Source organism: Bombina bombina, chromosome 5 (genome assembly GCF_027579735.1).
Source record: "Bombina bombina isolate aBomBom1 chromosome 5, aBomBom1.pri, whole genome shotgun sequence".
NCBI classification, from domain to species: Eukaryota; Metazoa; Chordata; class Amphibia; order Anura; family Bombinatoridae; genus Bombina; species Bombina bombina.
Genome location: NC_069503.1, coordinates 38,431,042 through 38,458,160, shown reverse-complemented (window position 1 = coordinate 38,458,160; position 27,119 = coordinate 38,431,042). Strand labels below are relative to the sequence as shown.

The 27,119-nt window shown below is 40.0% G+C and overlaps 2 protein-coding genes across 2 annotated transcripts in view; both read left to right on the top strand.

Annotated features, from left to right (window-relative positions):
* Positions 1–27,119, top strand: part of LOC128661265 (uncharacterized) — a 744,180-nt gene that overhangs the window by 447,056 nt on the left and 270,005 nt on the right. The window lies entirely within an intron of this gene.
* Positions 337–26,861, top strand: LOC128659771 (drebrin-like). Its single transcript, XM_053713344.1, has 3 exons — positions 337–390; positions 25,044–25,237; positions 25,799–26,861. Exons 1-3 carry the CDS (start codon positions 359–361, stop codon positions 26,836–26,838), a joined length of 1,266 nt encoding a protein of 421 aa, XP_053569319.1. The 5' UTR covers positions 337–358; the 3' UTR covers positions 26,839–26,861.

Genomic DNA, 27,119 nt, shown 5'->3' with positions numbered 1-27,119 from the left:
GCCCACCCATAGCAATGAGCCAAATCGCACACTGAAGATTGTGCAATTAGGAAAGGTATAGGCTCAGTTATGGGCGGAGCAGCAGGCACATTGAAAAAAATCTGCTAAGGCAGGCTATACCTCTCTTACCGCACGTGCGGTAGAGAGGTATAGAGATATATAAAAGGGATTTTTTTTAAATTTTATTAAACTGTGCAGTAGACAGGAACATTTTTTGGCTAAATAAATATATTTTTTTCAAATAGGGGGGCTATTGGAAAAATTATATTTATTCAGCCAAAAAATTAATTTTCTTTCTTTTTTCTTTTTTCTCCAGGGGGCACGTTTTCTCCAGGGGGGCACGTGCGGTTGTGCACATATGGAGGAGCCTCCACTGGATCACATTAGGGGGTAAGATATTTAATGTAGCTGGCGGCGGTGTAGGGGGATCACATTAGGGGGTAAGACATTTAATATAGCTGGCGGCAGTGTAGGGGGATCAGATTAGGGGGTAAGACATTTAATGTAGCTGACAGCGGTGTAGGGGGTCAGATTAGGGGGTAAGACATTTTTTTTTTATTTTTTAATAAATAATTTTTATTGAGGTAATAAGTGATAACAATAGAACAAACAATATGTCCAGTCACGGATCAGAAATAATAAAAACACTAATACATTTCTCATACAAGCAATAAATGTGGGCTAAAACATAGGTGCACCGCTGAAGTAGTTGTTCTCACAATATCTAACCCATATTGGTGTCATATATACATATAAATAGTATTAGAACAGTTGACAAGCATTATAATACCACTTCTGTCACCATGAAGGGAAAAGGTAAAATAAGATATAAGAAACACAGGCGACTGGAGCATATATCAATGAGACCTCGATTTTTATATTAATCAACTAATGATCCCTATCTTGGGATAAGGAGTGCTTTATAAACTATAAAGGATAGGAGATAGGGAATTGGCTTTTTAACTGACCTCTCAGAGGTCTGAGTGTGTGTGTGGGGGGGAATGCAGCGGGCAAGAGCCGCTCATAATGAGGGGGAAGTGGAGGGCGGAGCCAACTAGGATACCGGGATAATAAAGACTACATGGCAAATGATCTTGATAGTTACAGGAGCTCTAATCTAACATCAGGAACATGGTCATACATACAAGTTAACCCACATATCATACCATATATCTTAAAGGGACAGTCAACACCAGAATTTTTGTTGTTTAAAAAGATAGATAATCCCTTTATTACCCATTTCCCAGTTTTGCAAAACCAACACTGTTATATTAATACACTTTTTACTTCTGTGGCTAACTTGTATCTAAGCATCTTCTGACTTCCCCTAATCACATGACTTTTAGTTATTATCTATTGACTTGCATTTTAGCCAATTAGTGCAGTGTCTGCCACTAGCCACGGGCGTGATCACAATGCTATCTATATGGCCTACATGAGCTTGCTCTCCCCTGCTGTGAAAAGTAAATAAAATAGAGGCGGCCTTCAAGGGCTTAGAAATTATCATATGTGCCTCCCTAGGTTTGCTTTCAACTAGAATACCAAGAGAACAAAGCAAAATTGTTGATAAAAGTAAATTGGAAAGTTGTTTAAAATGACATGCCCTATTTGAAAAATGAAAGTTTTTTTTGGACTTGAATGTCCCTTTAACTGAGGGGTCATAGTTAAGTAGAAGGCAACTGAGTCTTAATCCAACACGTAATACAAGTAAATTCGCTTTCAATAAAATTAATAAGAGTAGCTCTCAACAACATTATGCGGAGGGGGGTGCATCAGTAAGTATGGAATATAGGGGACTTCTGAGTGAGCCCCTCTCCTAGGGAAATGCCAGCTATAGGCGATGTGGGAAAAAGGAATATGGGTATGACCCGCAGGCAACTAGTACCGGCGGGAAAGGGAGGAGAGGGGCCCAACAGAAACAGATGATTTGTGCTAATATTAAATTCAACGTAGATAATATCGTTTCCTAGGAGCATAAATATAATAAAGCTTGTAGTGTAACATGGGAGTCCTAATTAGGGACGATATCACAATTGAGAAGTAGTATAGACTGTGTCCGTGAGGCCCCGGCTGGGATGATATTAAATAGTTTAAATATTATACATTGTCCATAGTCATACAACACTAATAATGGAAGGATTAATCTTTATAAACAGAGCAGTGTTTGGATCTTAGAATCAAGCAGTTTTACTAAAGCTCTGCTCTCTGTGGGGCTAGTTGAGGAAGTATGCACAGTCCTGTAATATAACCTTAACTGGGATCTCAATGTTTAAGTCTCCTGATGGCATACCAAATTGCTAGGGACCTAAAATAAGAACATATAATTGGCATGTGAATAGGTGTATAGATAACCCCAACAAAAAGACTCTCAGAGCACTACTAACCCATTATATACTTCTCAGGAGCCTTAAGTTCTATAATAAAAAAAAGTAAACCTGCATATCCCAAGAGCATAACATATAGAAACGATGTGCAATGCCTGCAGGGCCCTACTCAAAGTTGATACAAGTGCAGAATACAGCAATAATGTTTAAGCAACCATACATCTTTATGACCAGTATGTAAAAATGATCACTGAAGGTACCGGAGACTACTTTTATGGGTCTGTACTATCATACTGGATGCAGTTACTACCTTAAAGAACAGCAAGGGTCCTCCTGTGAGCAACGTCTAATTTAGCTGTATGAGGTGGAGAAAGTACATTCCTGAGTCAGCATTGGCTAGGTATCAACACTTTTAAACTAACTATCAACCCAGTTTAATACACAGTAACAGCAAAACATTGTCTGAGAGAGTTACACAAATGTGTTAGGTGCTCACAGTGATAACATGTATGTTCTGGTAGTACAAATTTCCTAAGTTCGTCCGGAGTGGAGCAGTATGGAAGAGAAGGACCAAGGTAAGAGTCAGTCAATCTTTTAGCAGATCATTCTCACACCCGTCAGAGAAAAAACCTGTTACTCTAGCCGAGTCCCAGTCGGAACCAACTCCTGTGTTGCACAATGATCAGGCAACTCAGAACATTCAGCGACAGGATCAACACTAACTGAGTTCCACCCGGCAGTAAAACAAGCGACGCCATGTCGCATGTGCTTTCAAGGGAGCTGTGGTAGGTTGTGCTGCTCATATGACCGTAGACATCGAAGATGCTGTGAGATTTCAGGCCCCCGGTGTATTCTGTTGTGTCCCAGGTTGTGATCTCTTGATCAGATATACTCTGATTGAATAGTGAGGAGTAGCCGGTATCTAAAGTGTCTAGGTACGTGTTAGCTGGCGTTACCATTATGGACAGTCCCTTTAGCTCCTGGAGTAACGGGGTCTCTATAGCTGCGGTCTGTTTCTGCATGAGCTCTTCACACTGTCTAGGTATCTCATGCCCAGCCCGACTCTGTGTGTCAGCTGTCGCTAGAGAGTAGGCTCCGAGTTCCGGGGTGGTAGTTTGAAGTGGGGTCAGAGGAGCATGGTGGACCGGTAAGGCCAAAGATGGCGTCTCATCGTGTGTGCCCATATCAACTGAGTCGAATGACTCCCCGGTTCCTGGCTTCACCTGCATTGCTAGTGGGGGGAAAGGATCCAATGGTCTACCCACCTCGTAGAGCCCAGAACACTGCGTGACTCTGTCAAAGGGAGATATCAGATTTTCCTGGCGTTTGCCAGAAATTACTGCATAGCCCCAGACACACTGTATAGGGTCTGTGCTCTTAGCTGCGTGATTCAGCTGCGGTGAGAGGGCTAGTAGTAGCAACTCTAGATCGTCCCTCATACTCTTAAAGTGCTGCTTCAGGAGTTGTTGTGTACGTTGCTCCCAAATTGCCAGGGCCTCCATATCAGCAGCTCCTCTAAAATGTAGATGCTGTCTGGAATCTCCTCGAGGTGCCGTTTAAAAGCGTGGATCGGCGTTGTGCTCAATAAGTGAAGTATCTTCAGTTATATGAAGTATACAATAGATAATATTAGCTTTCTAAAGTAATATGGGAAAAATTTGGGCTCTTTATATATCCATTAAGACCAATAATTATATCTAAGAACCCGGAGCTGCACAGACACACGTCCGGCTCTCTCAGCAGTTGGCTCCGCCCCCCGGGGGTAAGACATTTAATGTAGCTGGCAGCGGGGTCCGGGAGCGGCGGTTTAGGCGGTTAATATATTTATTATTAGGAGTGAGAGGGGGGATTGCGGATAGAGGGGTATACATGTCGGGTTATTTTTGGGAGGCGTGTTAGACAGTAACGGGAGATTTTATACTTTAGTTAGTTTTTTTATGCAGCGGCAGTTTCTAAAGTGCCGTAAGTCACTAGCGACTCCAGAAATTTGTACTTACGCTTATTTCTGGACATCGCTAGTTTGTCCGACTTACGGCACTTTAGCAACTGCCGGCGCCATATATGTGATAGCTTGATGTGCGTGCTGAAACTACGGGCGGCGCAGGTTTCCACCCTTGCGCCGCTTATTCCACTGATGTCATTTTAAGAAATCCACAAAGGAGTTAAATATCAAATTGTACATATTTTACTTGCTGAACATGTAATGGAAATACTCCTGACACAAACAGATTTACACCAGAATATTATAACATTAGGATCACAATCACAAATTACATTTTAGTTGAAATAATTTTTATTATTATTATTACATCGTAAACAACAGGTACAAATCACATTGTTCATTCAGTACAATCCATATCAAATCCACTGACCCCTTGACCAAAGCTCATGTCCAGTTTTCAATATTTCTTTGTGAATTTGGTACCCTAAAGGATCGCTAACTTACAAAAAAATGAACTTATAGAGCATCCATGGCATAATCCATCTGTCCTGTATTGTTGCATAGTAAATTAGAATTTCAAAATTATGGAAGCATGGTAAAAGGATTGGCAAAAGGTAACATATCAAACCATTTATCGCTATTTCCTTCTCCCTGTTCGTCATGTTTACTCAGTATAAATTTTCCCCTCCCATTCTTCCTCCCCCCCCCAAACAACTTAATAACAAAAATAAACCAAGATAAAATTAAACTACGTTCAACTTGCCTGTCGCTTCATTTCTCTTGCAGCGGATCCAGGAAAGGGGCCCCCACCAATCATTGAATTCAATCCAAGTGGTTTACATGTCACTATAGTTTAATTCCTGTTGTAAGTCGCCCCCTACACCCTGATAACAGTCCTCTTCTCCCATTGCCAGAATGAGCGCCCTCCTCCCTCAAGTCCTACTAGTATCCCGCCAGAAGCCAATAGTACCAAATTTTGGAGAATTGATCATAATTATTTTTAATATGGGCTGCCGTTTCGGACATTTTATATGTAGCTTGGATCTTATCTATCACTTCCCCCCCCAAGAAGGAACTCCTGATTTCCAATATCTTGCCACACATATTCTGGTGGCTGTACAAAGAGTGTGTATAAACATGTTAATGGGAGCACCAAAGGGTTCTATGTGTTCATTCAACAGTGCTTGTGGTGCTGTTAGGGAAATGGTTTCAGATAGTACTTCACTAAGTAGGTCAGATAGTCTATACCATATTTGTTTGACCTGTGGGCAATTCCACCACATGTGAATGTATGTCCCCGTTTCAGCACATCCCCTATAGCAAAGTTTACTGCCCCTTTGAGTGTAATGGGAGGTGATTGTGGGGGTCAAGTACCATCTAAAAGATGTTTTAATACACTTTTCCCTGAAGTCGGCACTAATTAATCCCTTACTAGATGTATATAGTATCGATTCCCATTCCTCCCTTGAGTATATTTTGTTTAATTCCTTTTCCCACTTCTCCATCAGTGAGGTTTTAGAGATGTTTTTAGCTTTCTGAATCTCTAAATATATGGCTGAAATCAGTTGTTTGTGTCGTTTAGTGGCATTACAGAAATGCTCTAGTGTTGTTAACTGCTTCACTGAACTGTGTGTCCTAAATTTAGCAATAGCAGAAGATACTTGCAAATATAGAAACCATTGGATTTTCTCCGGGCTAACTTTATCTTGAATTTGTTGATATGTGGCTATTTTATTTTTGTGTAAAAAATCCACTACCCTATACAGCCCTTTATTTTCCCATTTCCCCATGTGTGTGTGAAAGTCTGGGTTTAGAAGAGTCTTTATCGGTCTCATGACTGAGTCTGTTGGTATTAGATTTAAAGATCTGGACATCGAAGTCCAGAGCTGCATCATCTCCATCGTAAGTCTAGAAGCCGACATTCCCTTAAAGGATTGTTTCGAGTGGTCCCATAGGATATCATCTGGGCTTTTGTATTCTGTCATGAGCATCTCCACCCGCACCCACACCTGGTCCCCTGATTTCCTGCTAAAAAGGGTGGTCTGCACCAACCGCGCCGCTTGATAATAGTGTATTAAATTTGGTGCTCCCACCCCTCCCAATTGTCTATGTTGTTGAAGGATATGAGATGGAATTCTAGCTTTTTTATTACCTCTAAGAAAACCCAACAAGTCCGTTTGTAATTTACCCAGGTCAATCAGTGGAATTTTAATTGGGAGGGCTCGGAAGAGGTATAGAAGTCTCGGAAGAATATTCATTTTGATTACCGTTAATCGGCCGTACCAAGAGAATCTGCCTTTTTTCCATATATTTATGTCTTTTCTAATCATTCTATATAGAGGGACATAATTTAATCTATATAGATCAGCCATATTATTCGAGATTTTAATCCCTAAATATTTGATCGACTCTGTGGTCCATAGAAATTCAAAATTGGTTTTGATGAGTTTTTTGGTATGGTTGGGAAGGGCTATGGGAAGGGCTTCACATTTTTCAAGATTGACCTTGTACCCCGATATATCTGAGTAATCTCTCAATACCCGGTATAAGTTCGGGAGGGAAATGAGTGGCCTAGTCAATGTAAGAAGGACATCATCTGCAAACAGAGATACCTTAAACTCCTGCCCTTTGAGTGAAACTCCATGTATATCTGGTGACATACGAATCATCTCTGCCAATGGTTCTATGCACATCGCAAATAAAAGTGGCGAGAGCGGGCAACCTTGACGAGTGCCATTTAAGATATCTATTAGTTTTGATTGATAACCCGCCGCCCTAACACTAGCTGTGGGATGAGAGTAGATGCTTTTAATAGCTTGAACAAATGGGCCGTGGATACCCAACCTAGTTAGAACCTCCAGCATAAAGACCCAGTCTATTCTATCGAACGCCTTCTCCGCATCCAATGAAAGGACCAGAGAAGGCGTTCTCATTTTTCTAAGGTATTCTATCAAGGAGATTGCGCGCCTAGTGTTGTCCGGGGCCTCTCTATCTTGAATAAAACCCACCTGATCTGGGTGGATCAGTGTAGGTAAATGTAATTTTAGTCTATTCGCTAGAATTTTGGTGAAAATCTTGATGTCCTGATTAATAAGGGAAATGGGTCGGTAGCTTTGACATAACTTTGGGTTTCTGCCGGGTTTAGGTATAACTACTATTTTGGCTTGTATAATTTCACGGGGGATCTCATTACCTTGTAAAATATCATTGCATAATGAAACCACATGTGGGGTTAAAACCGATTTATAGAGTTGGTAATATTCACCTGGGAACCCATCAGGGCCTGCTGCTTTTCCCGGTTTAAGCTATTTTATGGCGTTAAGGACCTCTCTAGTCGTGATCTCTGCATTTAGTTCATCACTGGCCTCTTTATCTAAAGGTGTAAGTTTGATGTCGTCTAGGAATTTAGACCTACGTCGTGTTATCTGGTCGTTATATACTACTTTTTTCCCATCATAAAGATGAGCGTAATATTGAGCGAAACTGTCCGCTATCTCTTGGGGGTCTGAGGTGCACGAGCCATCAGGTTTCTGTAAGTAAGGTATAGCGAAAGATTTAGTCCACTCCCTAAGCTTATGGGCCAAATACCTATCCGGTTTGTTTGAGTACAGAAAGTATTGTGCTTTTAATCTATGTGCTGCCCTCACCGAGGTCTTATTCATAATTATTGCCAGTTCTGCTCTTTTAGCCTGTAATTGTGTAAATACGTTAGGTGATAAGTTCTGTTGGTGTGATCTAGTTAGAGTGTCTATTTGTTTTTGCAATGTATCTGTTTGGAGCCTAGTAGTTTTGGTTAAAGCGGCTTTTTCTTTAATCAGTAGCCCTCTGATATAAGGTTTGTGTGCCGCCCAGATGGTAATAGGGTTGGAAGTGGTTCCTGTATTAATACCCCAATATTCTGATAAAGCTTTAGATATAAACTTACACGTCTTGGGGTTTTGGAGAACAAATGGGTCAAAGTTCCAAGACCGAGTCGCACTAGCATGAAATGTTTGTTTGATATCCATTTGGACTATGGAGTGGTCCGACCAGGCACAAGCATGAATCTTGGAAAAGGCCAAGTCTGGAATCAATGTTTGACTGACATATACGTAATCTAATTTTGAATAAGATTTATGTGCAAATGAATAGAATGTGTAGTCATTTGTCTTACCATATAAAGTGTCCCATGAGTCTAGAATATTATGTGATAAGAAAATCTCTTTTATTTTCTTAATTGTGGAGTTGTGTCTCAGTTGTTTTTGGGATAGTGGATTTTTGTCTTTATTTTGGTAAGCATACATCGACACATTGAAATCCCCCCCCAATATTATCCTGAAATGTGACCATTGAGTCAATAGGTGTGAGACATGAGAAAAAAAGGCTGCTTGTGTTTCATTAGGTGCATATACATTACAAAAGATTATTTGCTTATCTTGTAGTCTCCCTTGAAGTATCAAAAACCTGCCTTCCGGATCCCTTATTGTCTCTTCCACCACAAACCCTACCGACTGGTGAATTAATATTGATACACCCCTTTTTTTTATCCTTTATAGAGTGAAAGTGTTGAGTGTACCCCCTGGCCCAGTATTTAGATTGAAATTTTTTTTTTATTGAACAATCGGTACAATACACAGTCTATATCAATGGCAGATACAATAAATAAGTCACAACTGTAAAGCATCTATTTCACATTTCTTATCATTGTACCGCATTTTACATATCAACATTTTCTTTAACCAGTCTTCACTGTGTGTTACAGGTTGAAGCTCCAGTAAAAACATGAGTCCAATTGTTACAATTTAAAGACCTAACATTGTTTAACAATTAACATGAGTAACCTATATAACCATTATGCCAGCTCGCCTCACCATTTAATTTGGTGTATTATCAATAAACATTTCTTAAGCAATCTCCACGTCTTAAATATCCACAGAGCACACCAAGTACTCTCATCTGCAGTGTCTACCGCTGCTCTCAAACTGCTCTTTCTTTCTCCCTTACATGGTAGCTTATCCTATACATGTTTTTCATTAAGGATCCAGTAAAACCAGACTCTATTGAAAGACTCCACCTCATCTTGTATGTATGCTGCAGTCTCGCATAAACCAAACATATTTCTAATCCTCCCAAGCACCTCCATTCTCTCCGTTATTCCCACCTTCCAATATTTTGATATAGATATACGAGTCACCGTACATACAATTCTAATGAATTTATTTATAGGTGCATTGAATCTTGGATCCTCACCATTCAGCAAGGCCTGCATGGGCGTCAGTGTTACCTGTTCCTCTAATATAGTGGTTATCATCTTAGATAGGTCGAGCCATACATTTCGTACCTCCGGGCATTCCCACCACATATGAAAATATGTACCTAGCTGTGTGCAACCTCTATAGCACTGCCTGGAACCTCCCTTTACCATATGTGCTGTTTTTAATGGGGTTAAATACCAGCGAAATGTTGTCATGATGTTGTTCTCCCGTAGGTCCGCTCCCAGCAAGCCCCTACTGGAATTCAGAAAAATCTGGTTCCAAGTCTTTAGGTCATATGTTTCACCTAAGTCTGCTTCCCAGTGGAGGACAGTTTGTGGCTTTGAAATTGTGTGTGTTTCCTGTATATATAAATATAAGTGGGACACCGCACTTTTCTGTCTATTTTCTGCACTGCACAGTCTCTCAAAAATGTTTTTGGTCCTGGCCTCCCTCCCAGTCCTGTTATACAGCGTGAGAGCTGAGGCTATCTGTAGATATACAAACCACGGCAGACGCATAGGTCTAAGTTTGTCCTGTAGTTGATTGTAAGTCAAAATCTTCCTATTAATTAAAAAGTCTGCTATCCGGTATAAGTCCTTATGTGCCCACTTGTCTATCAGTTTATGTAATTCTCCTGAAATTATATATTTTAATGGTCTTATTAAAGAATTAGTCTGTAATAGTGTTCCATTTCTATTGGTTATTGCTAGCTGCTTGACAGCTATTTTAGTAATCGGGTTTTGGTAGCCCCCGGGTCTCCCTCTAGCTTCTTTACCCCATAATATATCGTCCGGGCCGTCGTAAACCCCCAATGATAGCTTCTAACTGGGGCCATACTACGTCCTCTTGTTTCCTCCCTAAAAGAGAGTTTTGAGCTAGTCTAGCTGCTGAGTAGTAATCCATCAAATTAGGAAGTCCCACCCCTCCCAACTGACGATGTCTGGTGAGAGTATCTTGAGGTATCCTCGCATGTCTAGATCCTCTGAGGAATCTATGTAAGTCTGTCTGAAGGGCCTTCAAGTCAGATTTATCTATCTTTACAGGTAAGGAGCGAAATAAGTACAGGATTCTTGGGAGAATGTTCATCTTAATCGACGAGAGTCTTCCATACCAAGAGAAGTTATGCTTCTTCCACTTCTGCAGATCAGATCTGATTGATTTAAACATAGGTATATAGTTAGCTCTATATAATTGGGTAGATTGTGCCGTTAGTCTAATCCCCAAATACTTTATGTCATCTTTCACCCATTTAAAGTCGAAGTTTGTTTCTATCAGTTTGATAGTTTGTTTTGGTAGACCTATTGAGAGCGCCTCACATTTGTCTAAGTTTATTTTATATCCTGAAATGGAGGAGAACTGTTGTATAGTTTTATATATGTTGGGAAGTGAAATAAGTGGCCTAGTGACTGTTAACAATACATCGTCTGCGAACAAGGTGATCTTATGCTGAAAATGTTGTATTTGCATGCCTGAAATGTCTGGAGAGTTTCTTATGTTTGCAGCTAGTGGTTCGATACATATCGCAAAAAGAAGGGGTGACAAGGGGCAGCCTTGCCTGGTGCCATTAAGAATATTAAAAGTGTTGGACTGATGTCCAATAGCTCTGATATACGTTGTGGGTATCGAGTACAAACCTCTCAGTGCTGTCATGAATGACCCAGTGAACCCCACCCTTGTCAAAACTGTATCCATATACACCCAGTCCACCCTATCGAACGCCTTCTCCGCATCCAAGGATAGGACCAGAGAAGGAGTTCGCTCATGGTGCAAATAATCCATAACCGTAATCATACGTCTAATGTTGTCTGGAGCCTCTCTATTTTTTATGAACCCTACCTGGTCCGGGTGCACAATAGAGGGTAGAATATGTTTCAAGCGGTTAGCCAGGATTTTAGTAACAATTTTCATATTTTGGTTTATTAGAGATATGGGTCTGTAACTTGAATACAGTGTAGCGTTTCTACCCTTTTTTGGTATTACAATGATTTTATCTTGTAAAAGGTCAGCAGATATGGGATGGCCTTCTAGAATATGGTTGGCAAATTTAACTATATGTGGGATCAGGATCTGTCTGAAGAGTCTATAATATTCCCCCAGGAATCCGTCAGGACCCGGAGCCTTGCCTGGTTTGAGCTCTTTTATAGCTGTCACCACTTCAGCTTGTGTGATTTCTGCATTTAATTTGTCCTGGTCTTCTGTAGTCAAGTGTGGAAGGTTTGCTAAATCTAAGAAATTTTCAAGCTCAATTTGTGTTTGGGTATTATGTTGGACCTTCTCCCCATCATACAGGTTTCTATAGTACTCTGCAAACGTGTCCACAATTTCTTGTGGATGAGATGTAATACTCCCTGTCCCTGTCTGTATACTCGGAATAGATACTGACTGATATTCATCTCTAATTTTTTTGGCTAAATACCTGTCAGGCTTGTTTGCATATATGAAGTAGTTGGCTTTAAGCCTTTGGGCTGCCCTAATAGAGTTATTATTTAATAATGCAAGCAAATCTGTTTTTTTCTGCGTCAGGGTCTGCAAGATGAGTCGTGAATTAGTCCGTTTGTGCTCCTTTTCTAAAAAGTCAATATCCAGCTGTAACCTCAAGTATCTATTGTCGGTCTCTTTCTTGTGTATGGCTTTTTCTTTGATTAACAGTCCTCGAAACACCGATTTGTGCGCTTCCCAAACCGAGATCGGGTTCACAGTAGAATCAGTATTGATTCTCCAGTAGTCACTCATTGCTTTTAAAAGCTTGTCTTTAGTGTTGGGGTATTTTAGACAGGTCGGGTCAAACGTCCATGTTCTAGTCCTACCTGGGTCCACAATGGAACCGAAAAATAGTTGTGTAATGGAATGGTCCGACCAAACACATGTATGTATGTTTGCCTTGCGTAATATGGGCTGCATTATTTGGCTAGTGAAGATATAATCAATTTTCGTGTAGCATTTGTGTGCTGAGGAATAGTATGTAGTGTCCGCTGTGTCTCCGTATAGTGTAACCCAGCTATCTTGTAGCCCATGCAGTGAAAGTAAGTCGTCAATTTTTGTAGCTATCGCTTTTTGTCTTGATTTTTTCTTTGATATATTTCCTGTCGTGATCTTCCTCAACGCTGCCAGATCTATATTGAAATCTCCTGCTAATATTATTCTCGATCTAGACCAGTTGGTAAGTAAGTTAGGTATATGTCTAAAAAATGGTTCCTGTTGCTCATTTGGCGCATAGATATTGCAAAGTACTATTTCTGTACCCTGTATGTTGCCCCTTACCAAGATATATCGACCTTCTTTGTCTTTCACTGTGTCCCTATGCTCAAAATTTAAAGATGAGTGAATCAAAATAGATACTCCCTTAGTCTTAGTGTCAGAAGTAGCATGGAAGTGTTGTGTATATTCTCTGGACCAGTACTTAGGTATCTGTGTATTCAAAAAGCGGGTCTCCTGTAAAAACAATATATTGGCTTTAAGCCTCTTGTATTGTGTCAGTGCAGTCTTCCTCTTTATATCTGAGTTAAGGCCTCTCATATTGTGAGATATCAAACTAACTCCAGGAAAGTCTAGAGATGTAGTCACAATAATGTATCAGCCCAATCATACAACCAGTCATGACTCATAAGCTTTTCCTCTCTACCTGATTGCTTTAGTATATCACAATTCTTACCATCCTGTGAGACGCCAACAACAAACTCCTGATCTCCATCTCTAGTGAAACTCTGGGTGTGGTTATTACCTTGCGTGAAGCGAGACTGGCATAGTTCAATACATTTAAATAGCATAAATAACTCTGATTTTCCCTGTAGAACGGAACAGAAAAAACAACAAAAAATACATAACATAAAGTGTATATTAAGCATTAACATAATGTGTAGGAGATGATACTACGTATTTAGGTATGTGTACCGAGCGCTAAAGTTTATAAAAAGGCCTTAAGCTTACTAACAGATTAGCCTCCTAGCAGGCTAAATAGTAGGTAACAGAATAGGGGGCGATATAATTTTTTCCATATACATTCAAATTAAAATCACAGATAAAATGTTAAAACACAATGTTCATATATAAATACAGTAAAATTCTGTTCATGGATCCATGAAATATTCCAGGAGTTTTGTACCTGGCTACTTTAGTTATACAAAACCTTGAATGTAGCTATTTCCAAAGTTCTTATGTGTGTTTAGGATAGATTAATAAGTCGGTTACCTGAATTTGTCGTTCTAGATATGGTTCTATTGTCAGTGGATGAAAAAAGGCTGATTTAACCCTGTTAGTTTCTCAAAGTTCGTTGCAATGTCTTGCTTCGAAACTAACAGGGTTAAATCAGCCTTAGTTGCAGGTGTCTGGGCATCTAGGGATTTACAATGCTCAGAGTCCATATCAGAGTCACCCTCTGTCTCCATAGTTGTAGTTTCTATTTGTTTGCTAGGTATATTGGATCTCAGGAATGTGTCCATGGAAGTCATTTTACTACTTTTCTCAGGTTTCTGAACTCTTCTGGAAGACATCTTAAGTTTAAAAGTAGCTGCTGTCTACCCAGATCTCTGCACAGTCCTGTGGTTAGCGATAATATGTATAAAGTGCTTTGTTTTTTATCTCAGCAGTCTTCAATATAAGTGTTACCTTTACCGGGTGTAAGATGGAACAAATACTCTGAGAATATGTGAAATTAAGGCTTGATGTGTGTCTCTAGAGTCCTGTGGATTTATGATATTACCAGCTTTGCAAGAGGGATTTGCTATTCTAAGTATACAATCCTCCAGAGACTTGCTTAAATTGACCACATTCAATATAACTACCGCTTTAGGTATCGGGCGTTCATGTATTTAACATATTAGGGTAAGACCTGTATTGCATAGTCACATCCGTAGCAGCCATGTGCGTTTTTAAATGTAGTGCGTCTTGCTTGTATTGCGCCGCTGCCTTTATAGCTCTCTAGCTGTTATTCCTTCATTTCCCCACAACTGAGTTACTATCACCAGTGCCAAACAGTGTCATTTCTATTGCCACCTTTGCTTCAATAATGCTCACCCTTCAGCATACATCAGCTACAAGTCCATCTGTACTCCTCTCAGTAGCTGCCTGGTGCAACTAAAATGGTGCCCACTGCATTTGCTCCCAACTCCTTTTAGGCTCAAAAGTTGCTGCATGTAGTTGCGGTGACCGGAGCTTTCAGAAAAACAGCCAGGACATTTCCCTGTCGCTTAGTCTGGAATGTGCTTGCCTTTTGTCATTCCACCTCAGGGCATTAACCACCTTTTTAGTGTATCATACTCGGGAGCTCCGATCTCACACAACCATTGCTGTGCGCTGCTTGGCTCCGCCCCTGGCCCAGTATTTAGGTATGACTTCTCTAGTAAAATGTGTCTCCTGAAGGAAAATGATGTTCGCTTTTAGTCTAGTGTATTGGCATAGCGCCGTCCTTCTTTTAAGGTCTGTGTTAAGGCCCCTAACGTTGTGTGATATCAGTCGGAGATTACAAGCCATTACTCACTATTTTGTAAGTGGGGGACCCCCCCGGATCCGCTGTCTCTTCAATCACTATGGTTGCCCAGAGGCATTGTAGACTAAACTTTCTCTTGTTAGGTGATTCATGTAGATAGGCAAGATGAGTCGACAGGACATAAACAAAAACAAGAACAAATAAGTTTACATTCAATAACAGTCTGTTCAAAAACCAAATTAGAACAAGATAACTAAGGATAAAAATTATTTTTCTCCTATATAAGAAAAACAAAAAAATGTAAAAAACAAGAATAGTCTCAACCCTGACCTCCTCCTTGCACAGGTTGATCATATTCTACAAACCTTCCGTACTATAACTGTAAGAATTATAACAGTAGATACTTTCTCCCTCCCTTCCGGAGAGGAGGGAAGAGACTAGTAGGGAAAAAGTAAAAGAAAAAATGGTATCTAAAAAAAAAAAGAGCAAGGTTTAACATTTCTCAACCATATAAATTGTACCACCTTCTAAATACACCCAGTATTTTCTAAACCTGTTACTCAAAGGAGTCCAACACTCTTCAGCTCCTTCTAGTAGGAGTCTAGTGACTATCAGAGCTCCTTATTTGTCAGTTCTCCTCCCAGAAGTAGCATTGGATGTAGAAATGATACACTCCTCATCTCCTTCTTGTCTCAGAGAGATGGGATAAGACTTAACCTAAATAGAATCAGTGAAGTAAAGAATGTCAAGACTTAGCTTTTCTTTTCGAAACTCTAGTCCATTTCTGTCTCTGCTGGTGAATCTGGCTTGATGATGCTGGAGAGGAATCCTCTGTTTGGTTTAATTGGGGTATCTCAGGTGTGTCCAACTGTAGTCTGCGGCATATATCTGGAATTTCTGATACTTCTTTCAGACTTAATGATCTACCATTGTGTTGAATATATAGGCAAAAGGGAAACCCCCATCGGTATCCAATCTGGTGCTTTCTCAAGAGTGTGATAAGAGGCCTCAAATAGCTTCTCCTCTGGAGTGTCCTGATACAAAGATCTTGGAAAAATTGAATTACCACACCCTGGAATTTAAAAGTGGGGTGCTTTCTAGCTGCTGATAAAATTCCTTCCTTTTCCGGGAATCTGAGGAACTTAACAATAACATCTCTAGGTGGTGCCTCATCCTTCGGTTTGGCTCTTAGTGCACGATGAGCTCTCTCCATTTGAAATTTCTCCTCACCTACTTCTCCCGTAATAGCTTGAAATAATTGGTGTAGATAGATGGGAAGCTCTTCTGCCGAGACTGCCTCAGGTATCCCCTTCAGCCGTAGATTACATCTACGGCTCCTGTTTTCAAGATCCTCCAATTTGTCATGCATCTCATTGACTTCCTGCTGTTGCGTGGAGAACTTTTGTGTAAGGTTAGAGAGGTCTTCCATATTAGTGGTCTCATTTTCCTCTAGGGTAGCTACCCTAGTACCTAAATCCAAGATGTCTTGCTTTATGTCCGCCAGGCTATTGGTGACGGTATTTTGAAAAGCATCAAATTTTTCCCAAAGTTTATCGAAATTTGTATTAATGTCTTGCTTAGACACCAATGTCTTCAAATCAGCTCTTGTAGCAGGAATTGTATCATCTTCCATGCACTGTGAACCTGTATCAGAATCATTATCTTCTTCGAGTGCTGTGATGGCAGAATCTAGAGTTTTCTCACCCTTGGCCGGTTTAAAAAACAGACTAGCTGCTGGTGGTTTAGGCCCTTGGGCCAACTTATTCTGTTTCCTGACTGACATAATGGTGGGAAGTGAATTTTAAGACCCAGAACTAGGGCTGAGTGTATGATTTAGAGTAAGTCTGTTGCAATGGAAGAAAAGTTTGCTGTAATAAATGTTAAAGTTATGTGAATCAGCGCAGAACTGCTCTGAGTAGCTTTGGTAGGTGAGGTAAGCTGTGTATTGCTAGTTTTAGTACACACAAAGATGAAGCACCACTATTAAACTTCTTTCCTCTAGTAACCTTATGCAGCTTGAGGAATAGTCAGCCCAAAATTTAAACAGCAACCCAGTGTTAGGATTGTTTTATATTCTCCCCTGCATTAAGCTATTACATCAATATATAAACAGCCAGCATTCACTGATAGATTTATGAAATTCTTTACTCCTCATTTGTCGCATATGTCAGCCCCATGAGACAAAAGGTGGCACATAATCAATCCTTTTAAAAGCATTTATTTTCCCCTTGCCACATTGTGTAGTGCCTGTTAGTTAATTTATAAATATCAGCATCTGAAATTAGTGTCTCTGTAAGCAGCTATGTAGAGCTGTGTGTGGCAAGTTAACTTCTGCCTTGTGATCAAAACATGTTAAATATATCGTTGACGTGTTACCTGTCTGCCAATACACCTTATTGATGCTAACCTCTTCTCTCCTTTCCACACTGTAATTTAGGCCCTTTAGTACATGTCTTATTCTCAGCCCCTTACTTCCACACTCTTGTCAAAATTTTATCTCCACTACCCCTCTTACCACAACCGGTATGGAAGCCGCCCTCTGATCATTCCAGAGCCTCGCCGGGTTTGTAGTTGCTTTGGTGAGACCGGTTGTCCGGTCTACTTACTGTCCGGTTTGTCTGCTTCTAAGAGGCTTTGTTTTAGGGGTTGATGTCTGCTTCAGGCACAGTGTGCGGCTGCTCATTGCCGTGTAATGTTGCTCAATTGTAAGTGCGCCACAAAAGCAAGATGGCGATCGGCATCTGCCTGCTCCAGCAATCTCCAGCTGTAGAGCAAGCTTTTAGTGACCAGCAGTAGCCTCAATCGATTCCGGGTGTGTGTAGCCCCTTGCCCCAAGCAATCAGGCAATCCCTTGGCTTCTACTTAATCCACATGTCAGCTTACAGTATAGTGCTGCACGGAGCTCATAAACTAAGCAGCCATCTCCTTTCAGCTCCAAGCTCCGCCTACAAATTACATTTTAATGTGACAAGTTCAGAATTCATTCATTGAAGTACTCATGCTGGTTAACATATAGAATGGTATCCGGCAGAAAAAGGGACAAATATAGCAAGGGAATCCAAGCATCTCTGTACCATTAACGCATAAATCCTAAAGAGAAACGAATCATACATTAGTCAGGCCTTCTGCCTTATTTCTACTAATAAAGTGTATATTTCTAGGTATATGCGTCACACAACGTGAAAGTGACAGCCGCACACATGACATGAGACGTAGGCTATAGACAGTGCAGCACTCACCCTCCTGCGGACCTCATACAAGGACGCGGTTCCTTCCCACTCCTACAGTCTGCAGATTGAAGATATTGATCTCTAAGAAGTTACTAGGAGGCCCATATGCATCTGTAAGGTCCTGAGACTTAGAGTTAAGCCCACGGGTATCCACATCCGACAAACTGACCGGAAACACAACTGGACCTACACAGTCGGCCCGGAACACAAGCAGCGTATGCGTACGTCACAGAGCAGGTTGCAAAACTTATAGTGCTTGTGAGACTGCGTTCCACTTCTAGCTCTGCCCTGCACTCCCTGCCGCATGCAATACCCACACACAGGGAAATCAGTCACTGAGGACGGAATCTATCATTTACACCCCCTCCCCTACTAATACAATAAAAATCATTTGCTAAGCTTGTGTTTCCTATCTCATATAGTAAAATATATGTGTGCAAGAAGTTGGGCTATGAACTCTGTGGCTGCCAACCAGTAGAAAATACGGGACAAACCCCGTCCCATATTGATTCAAAACGGGACATGCTATTTTGTTCTCAAATACGGGACTATTCCGTATTTTAAGGGACGGGTGCACAGCCATCAGCCAATTACAAATGCATATACCTATCATGTGACAGCCATCAGCTAATCACAAATGCATATACGTAAATACTGCAAATTATTGCACATGCTCAGTAGAAGCTGGTGACTCAAAAAGTGTAAATATAAAGAAAATTGTGCACATTTTGTTAATGGTAGTAAATTGGAAAGTTGTTTTTTTTCCTAAACACAACATCACTAATTATTATTTCTATTGTTTCTCCAAAATATAGCTTATTATTTCTTTTGTTACAATGTGTTTAAATTATAAAATAATATTACAGTGAATTCTATTTAAGGGTGTGAAAACCATTAGTAATGTGCGCATTACGATTTATCAATAAATGGAGAAAGTTTATTATCTCCTATACAAGAGAGTTACAAAGTCAGCTTATTTCTCCCTTCTGGGGTTCAGAGTTTCTCAGAAACGCTATAGAAAGGAATGAATACCCCAGTGTTTACAGGTAGGGGTGAGCGATACCTACAATCACAAGATGGTTAACCGAGAAGAGTGAGGAGAGGAATTTTTTTTTCTTCTCATCCTTGAAATTCAAGGTTGGAGTTTGTTTGTATTTTAAAAATGAGGTTATACACCTAAGGCTCTCATATATTAGGTTCTATAGGATATACACCTAAGGCTCTCATATATTAGGTTCTATAGGATATACACCTAAGGCTCTCATATATTAGGTTCTATAGGATCTACACCTAAGGCTCTCATATATTAGGTTCTATAGGATATACACCTAAGGCTCTCATATAGTAGGTTCTATAGGATATACACCTAAGGCTCTCATATATTAGGTTCTATAGGATATACACCTAAGGCTCTCATATATTAGGTTCTATAGGATATACACCTAAGGCTCTCATATATTAGGTTCTATAGGATATACACCTAAGGCTCTCATATATTAGGTTCTATAGGATATACACCTAAGGCTCTCATATATTAGGTTCTATAGGATATACACCTAAGGCTCTCATATATTAGGTTATATAGGATATACACCTAAGGCTCTCTTATATTAGGTTCTATAGGATATACACCTAAGGCTCTCTTATATTAGGTTCTATAGGATATACACCTAAGGCTCTCATATATTAGGCTCTATAGGATATACACCTAAGGCTCTCATTTATTAGGTTCTATAGGATATACACCTAAGGCACTCATATATTAGGTTCTATAGGATATACACCTAAGGCTCTCATATATTAGGTTCTATAGGATATACACCTAAGGCTCTCATATATTAGGTTCTATAGGATATACACCTAAGGCTCTCATATATTAGGTTCTATAGGATATACACCTAAGGCTCTCATATATTAGGTTCTATAGGATATACACCTAAGGCTCTCATATATTAGGTTCTATAGGATATACACCTAAGGCTCTCATATATTAGGTTCTATAGGATATACACCTAAGGCTCTCATATATTGGGTTCAATAGGATATACACCTAAGGCACTCAAATATTAGGTTCTATAGGATATACACCTAAGGCTCTCATATATTAGGTTCTATAGGCTATACACCTAAGGCTCTCATATATTAGGTTCTATAGGATATACACCTAAGGCTCTCATATATTAGGTTCTATAGGATATACACCTAAGGCTCTCATATATTAGGTTCTATAGGATATACACCTAAGGCTCTCATATATTAGGTTCTATAGGATATACACCTAAGGCTCTCATATATTAGGTTCTATAGGATATACACCTAAGGCTCTCATATATTAGGTTCTATAGGATATACACCTAAGGCTCTCATATATTAGGTTCTATAGGATATACACCTAAGGCCCTCATATATTAGGTTCTATAGGATATACACCTAAGGCTCTCATATATTAGGTTCTATAGGATATACACCTAAGGCTCTCATATATTAGGTTCTATAGGATATACACCTAAGGCCCTCATATATTAGGTTCTATAGTATATACACTTAAGGCTCTCATATATTAGGTTCTATAGGATATACACCTAAGGCTCTCATATATTAGGTTCTATAGGATATACACCTAAGGCTCTCATATATTAGGTTCTATAGGATATACACCTAAGGCTCTCATATATTAGGTTCTATAGGATATACACCTAAGGCACTAATATATTAGGTTCTATAGGATATACACCTAAGGCTCTCATATATTAGGTTCTATAGGATATACACCTAAGGCTCTCATATATTAGGTTCTATAGGATATACACCTAAGGCTCTCATATATTAGGTTCTATAGGATATACACCTAAGGCTCTCATATATTAGGTTCTATAGGATATACACCTAAGGCTCTCATATATTAGGTTCTATAGGATATACACCTAAGGCTCTCATATATTAGGTTCTATAGGATATACACCTAAGGCTCTCATATATTAGGTTCTATAGGATATACACCTAAGGCTCTCATATATTAGGTTCTATAGGATATACACCTAAGGCTCTCATATATTAGGTTCTATATGATATACACTTTTGTTAAAACATATGCCACAGAATTTAATGACATTTATGCATTTGTCAAAGTTTTGTATTTACCCATAGTTGATTTATATTTTTTATTTTTAAAGGAATGTTCCTCTTTGTTGTTTTTTTTCTTCATTATTTTGTGCAAGAAGGGGGGAGAGAAAAAGATTAATAACCTCCTCATACCTATATAGAAAAAACATCATTTATGTAAGAACTTACCTGATACATTAATTTCTTTCATGGTGACGAGAGTCCACGATTTGCTACAGATGGGATATACATTCCTACCAGGAGGAGGCAAAGTTTCCCAAACCTCAAAGCCTATAAATACCCCACCCACCTCACTCATATCTCAGTTTAATGTATAGCCAAGAAGTGAGGTGTAAACAAGGAGTAAGAAAAAGCCATAAAAAAGGAATCAGGAAAAAAGATGTGCTCTGTTAAAAACAACCCATAATAGGGAAAGGACCTCATGGACTCTCGCCCCCATGAAATAAATTAATTTATCAGGTAAGTTCTTACATAAATTATGTTTTCTTTCATATAGGTGGTGAGAGTTCACGATTTGTTACACATGGGATAAAATACCCAAGATGTGGAAGTCCACAAGTAACAAAATAAAAATGGAGGGATAAAATATAAACAGTTTTTTTTTCGCTGAAAAATTATATCCAAAATTAAAGTCTTTGAATAACGTGGGGCGGAGCCAACTGTGGATGGGAGCAGTCGCACATTGAAGGAGCTCCTCTGCTAAATAATTTAATTATGTCCTGATTTACTCAAAATTATTTTAAATAGCTTGCAAAAAGGAGTACAGGTATACACCAAAAGTAACTTAAGATGGATTTGGCACTTAAATTGGGGTAGACATTGCGAGCACTTATTGCACCCCAGTCTGCAACGCCAAGGAAGCACCTAACAGACCCAACTGCTATTTCTGTGAGTACCCACGACCCTACTACCATTACAAGAGCATAGAGTTGTGGCGATCTGGTCCACCTTAAAAAGACTTAACGCAGCGACACAGTAGACAGTTAAGCGGCTCATTAACATCACCACAATATTCCATTTGAGTGGCGCGAGTCGCCATCTTTGCTAGAGACTGCTCTGTATTTCACTTCCAGCACCCGAATCAACTTATACTACGGAGACGGCACCTATACAGAGTAATCATCACCTGTAATGAATAAGCCCTCAAATCATGGAGCTGGAGATCTCTCTCTTGAGAGCCCTATGTGATCGGCTTGACGACTACCAGGCGAGCCTAGTGGATACGCTACATACTGCTATGGCATCCTTCTCCATTACGGGCCCCATCACGATCCTCCACGCTAGCAGCTCTGAAGCCCTACCCAATGTACTGGATGAATGCGGCTGTAAATCGCCCATTGCGAGCTGTGAAACTTCCACTAAGTCCACTATCCTAAGAGAACAGGAGCCTGATGACACTGCGCAGTATTCAGTTTCAGGAGTCACAGAAGGCCTGCAGTCCAGACACTGTACAGATTCACCCACAGGCTGTAAGATGGAGCAACAAGATGCGGGAACTTGCAGTTCTCATACACTGATTGCAGATAGCAGCAGAAGCCTTCGATCTGAGAGGGGGAGAGATAATCAGAAGTCTGCATTGGGAAACCCATGCCAAAGATCGCAGCCACTATCCCATTATAATTGGGCCCCTGGGATCCTGACAATTACAGACCTGATACCGCATCACCTTAGGTTTCATAGAGGGTCATCTAATCTAGACTCTGTGAAATTAGGGGTGGGCTGAGTCACCCCTGACCCCCGGACAGTGACTGTTCAACACTGGGTTAGGGCTACTTAAATTGTACAAATTGTTTTTTATGTCTATACTATGTCTTCGTATGCCGAATTTAATTTGCAGAAGTGCATAGTACATAGTCCAGTTTGCTGATTTTTTAGATTGCTATATTAATGTCTGAGGGTTAGTTTCCCTTCTTCATATCAGTATACTAGAGGGTATATACAGCACATCCCCCTACCATACTTAGGTTACAAGGTAGGATTGTGCAAGCATTCTTCAAGGGTGTATAGGAAACATGTACAAGTAAATACGTATACTGGGTCTAGTACGGTCTTAAGCTGCAGATGTTCTATGCCTCACAGTGTTTTCATATTTGAGCAAACACTTGTAGTTCCCGATAGAGGCTTTTATTGTATATTTATTCTCCCTTCATTTAGTCCCTTGCAGAAATTCCCTACTACTGCAAACTATATATGGAGACCTTAAACTTGAGTTCTACCATAGATTTCCCCTATGCCATATCTTTAAGGGACATCTTAACCACAGAGGCCCAAACTTAGAATTTTTAGGTTTGTTACAAGAATATATCCACACGCTGGCTAATAACTGATCTGTAGTATTATTGAAGTACATTAGCTTATTTCTATTATGTTAGCTAATCATCTTTTCCTATTATGCCTACCTCTATTTACTGCTCTATATGGATAATGTTAAATAAGTAGTACCTTATAATAGCAGTTTGTTATACCAAGCAATTACTATGGTGGATAAGCATGTTTTAGTGCTATGTGTTTATAATGCCATTGTGCTGCTGTGGTTTTAACTCTCACTAGTATAGCCTGCAAGTTGTATGTTTTTATTCAGTTAAGCATTATTACTCAGTACTCAATCTTTATATGAGGTCATTACTCACCCCTTACCCTTCGCGTACAGTATCCATAGTTTCCTGACTATAATTATACATATAGCCATATTTCTTATTAAACTGGAAGTCTACTATAGATATACTGGTAGCCCTTAAATTATTATACCCTATATATGTATGTGAGGTCCATTGTCCTTACGGCACTACCTTTTAGGAGCCTGCAAGATACTTTCCTAATAGAGTTATTACCACAGGTTTATGCCTACTAGACCTGATCCTATGCAGACAGTTCATGAAAGATTTTAAGCATCCTAGCGTTATGTGGACTAGTCCTACTGTTATGCTACACCATATTTTATAGTAGTTGTTTATTGATTCCCTCTACCTACGATGACAAAACACCTAAGTTTTATTTCACCTATCTATCACGCTACGACTTATTTAACCTGACAGTAGCCTAAGGAAAAGGTAACAAATATCTAAGTTTAGATTTACCGATCTTGTTAAACTGTGCTAATACCTGACAAAACTATTCACCTTAAGGTGCAATTTAAGAAAACTTTTATAAATCTTTTTTAGACACAGGTTCGGGATATTATTTATTATGATAGGGGTTGTCTTATAAGCTTTTAGGTCCCTAATTGTCTAAGCTACCTATCACTGATGTGCTATTTTTGTACATGACTTATTGCTTAATAATGTGTTTATTCCACACTTTACACTATGGCAGGTATGTCTTTCTGCAGAGACCTTAGTAAATCATAATGATGACCTAATTATGCCTCACGCCACCTATTCACCTCTTAGGTAGTACTCACAACTACAATGGAGTTCCCCTTCCCTTTCTAGATCAGTACTCAGAATAAGATATGTTTATCTTTACCCAACATGCTCTGGGGCCTGAATATCTAATCTTTAGTTATGTCCTGGATTTACCTTAACATTATGATGAATAACCCCTTTAGATAACACCAAATGGCATTTCCAACATACTCCACTGGTGGTGTACTCCCATCTTTATACCCATAGATCTCACGGTACCCAGTACTATATTACTAACATTGGTATGTCACCTTTAAACTACCTTTATGACAATAACTTCCGATGTTTAACCGTAACCCTTGAGTTATTCTTTCTGTTATATATACTGCTCCGCCCCCCCCCATTCTCCCCTCTATTTAAGGAGGACTGTTGAGGGCCTTAAAAAGCGGTGGAATGACTGCAAGAGGTGGGTGAAAGAAAAGATGGGGCAGGAAGCTATGCACCAGAGGGGAACAGGCGGTGGTCCACCCCTGGACATAGAATATAACACCTGGCAGGAGATGATACGCAGGTCCCTGAGTATCACAGCAGTCCGTGGACTTCCAGTCCATGCTGGTGAGTAACATCCCACACACCAGTATTATATGTATTTGAGATATAACATCCTTTAATATTACACATTCATGTACACAATGAGGAGCATGGTATTTGGCCTACTAACAAAAATATCTACAATTATATTTGACATTAATGCTACTTAACACAATGCAATTCATGATATGAGGTGGAATAGTGCAATACTAACATGTCTCTGAGTAACACAGGCCACAAGCCAAGTTTTCAGTAAATGGACACTATAGCCATCACAATACTTTTAGCTTAGAAAGCAGGTTCTGTGCCTACATCAGGCTAAAGTAAATTGTGTGACCATAGTGTCACTTAAAGAACACATTTTTTCCATCATTGACATGTACACATAACTATTGTATGAAACACATACCTGTATACTGCGCATATTAAAATCTCTCATATCACAAATCACAATGTGCACATGCATGTTATAGAGTTTGACATGAGAATCAGTATAGGCCCTAGCATGTATCAATGTACATTGTATGCCCACATGGACATATATATGACTGTACTAATCCCTCTCATCATTTGACTCCTCTACAGAACCTCCTGTCACGAGGATACAAACAGGCATGCCGCCACCACCACCACCACCACCACCACCAGGCACAGGCATGCAGCCAACACCACCAGTCTTCAGGCAAACACATGAACAGTATGCTCCCAGGCATGAGCATGGTTGGATGGCTTCAGTTGAGGACCCGGGAGTGATGCCACCACCATTGCCATATGACCCCTGGCAATATTCCTGGACAGAGGAATATCCTCCCTTTGGCTTTGAGGGGGGGCCAAGACAGCCACAAAGGGTCCATGTATTTACCCCCCCCCCCCAACAACACAATCTTATGGCAGTCAGGGATTTCACCCACACACGTCACAGGAAGTTCCAATTGGACAGGCTGAGTGGTCACACACTCGTCAATCATTGGGACTATCAACCAACCGTACAAGCTCCACCATCCTCAGCAATTGGACGAGCTCCACCATTGGCAGATGGAAATAGAGCAGATTCTACAGCTGCCCCACATGAACCAGCAGTTGAAGCTGGCCCACCACCACATGAACCAGCAGTTGAAGCTGGCCCTGCACCTCAAGCAACAGCAGATGCAGGTGACCCTGCCCCACAAGCACATAGAAGCCCTGCTGCTCAAGAGCCTGTGGATGCATTGTATTCACCCCTGGGTGAGGAATACATTGCACTCCAGAGGAGGCTCATAACAAGCACGGAGAACATACAAAGAGGCCAAGAGAGGTTCTTCAGGAGCCAACAGAGGAGACAACAATGTAGCATAGAGCTACAGAGGGACATAGCAGCATTGTTAAGTGCAAGTGTTCATAACCAATCACAGATGATGCAAATTCTGTCTGATATGCAGATGCAAATGGACAATAGATGGAGAGAACAAAATCAACTCTTGGGTGTGTTGGTTGAGAACTTTACACATCAGCAGGACACTGCCTCCAGCCTATCATTTATGGCCAGCACACCAGCAGAAACATCAGAATCTTCTCAAACCAGGATAACAAGGCAATCCACTACAGACACCTCAGCTCCCTCGTCCAAGAAGCCAAAAAAGAAATAAATATTCTTATAGTTCACCATAAATCTTGTCCTCTGTTATTTAACATATAATTGTCATCCACATCCATGTGAGGTGTGTTTTAGTACACTAATATTGTTAAAACATATAATATGACCTGTGTGGAAATGGCAAACAAAGATAATATCATGTTTATGACATATTTATGTTCTATAAACCACATCACATAGTTGTGTATGAAGGGTACATTTAGTAATATTCACTTCTAAGATGTAAATCAAGGTTTCTCACATCCAATATAAATTGACACATGGGTATATATA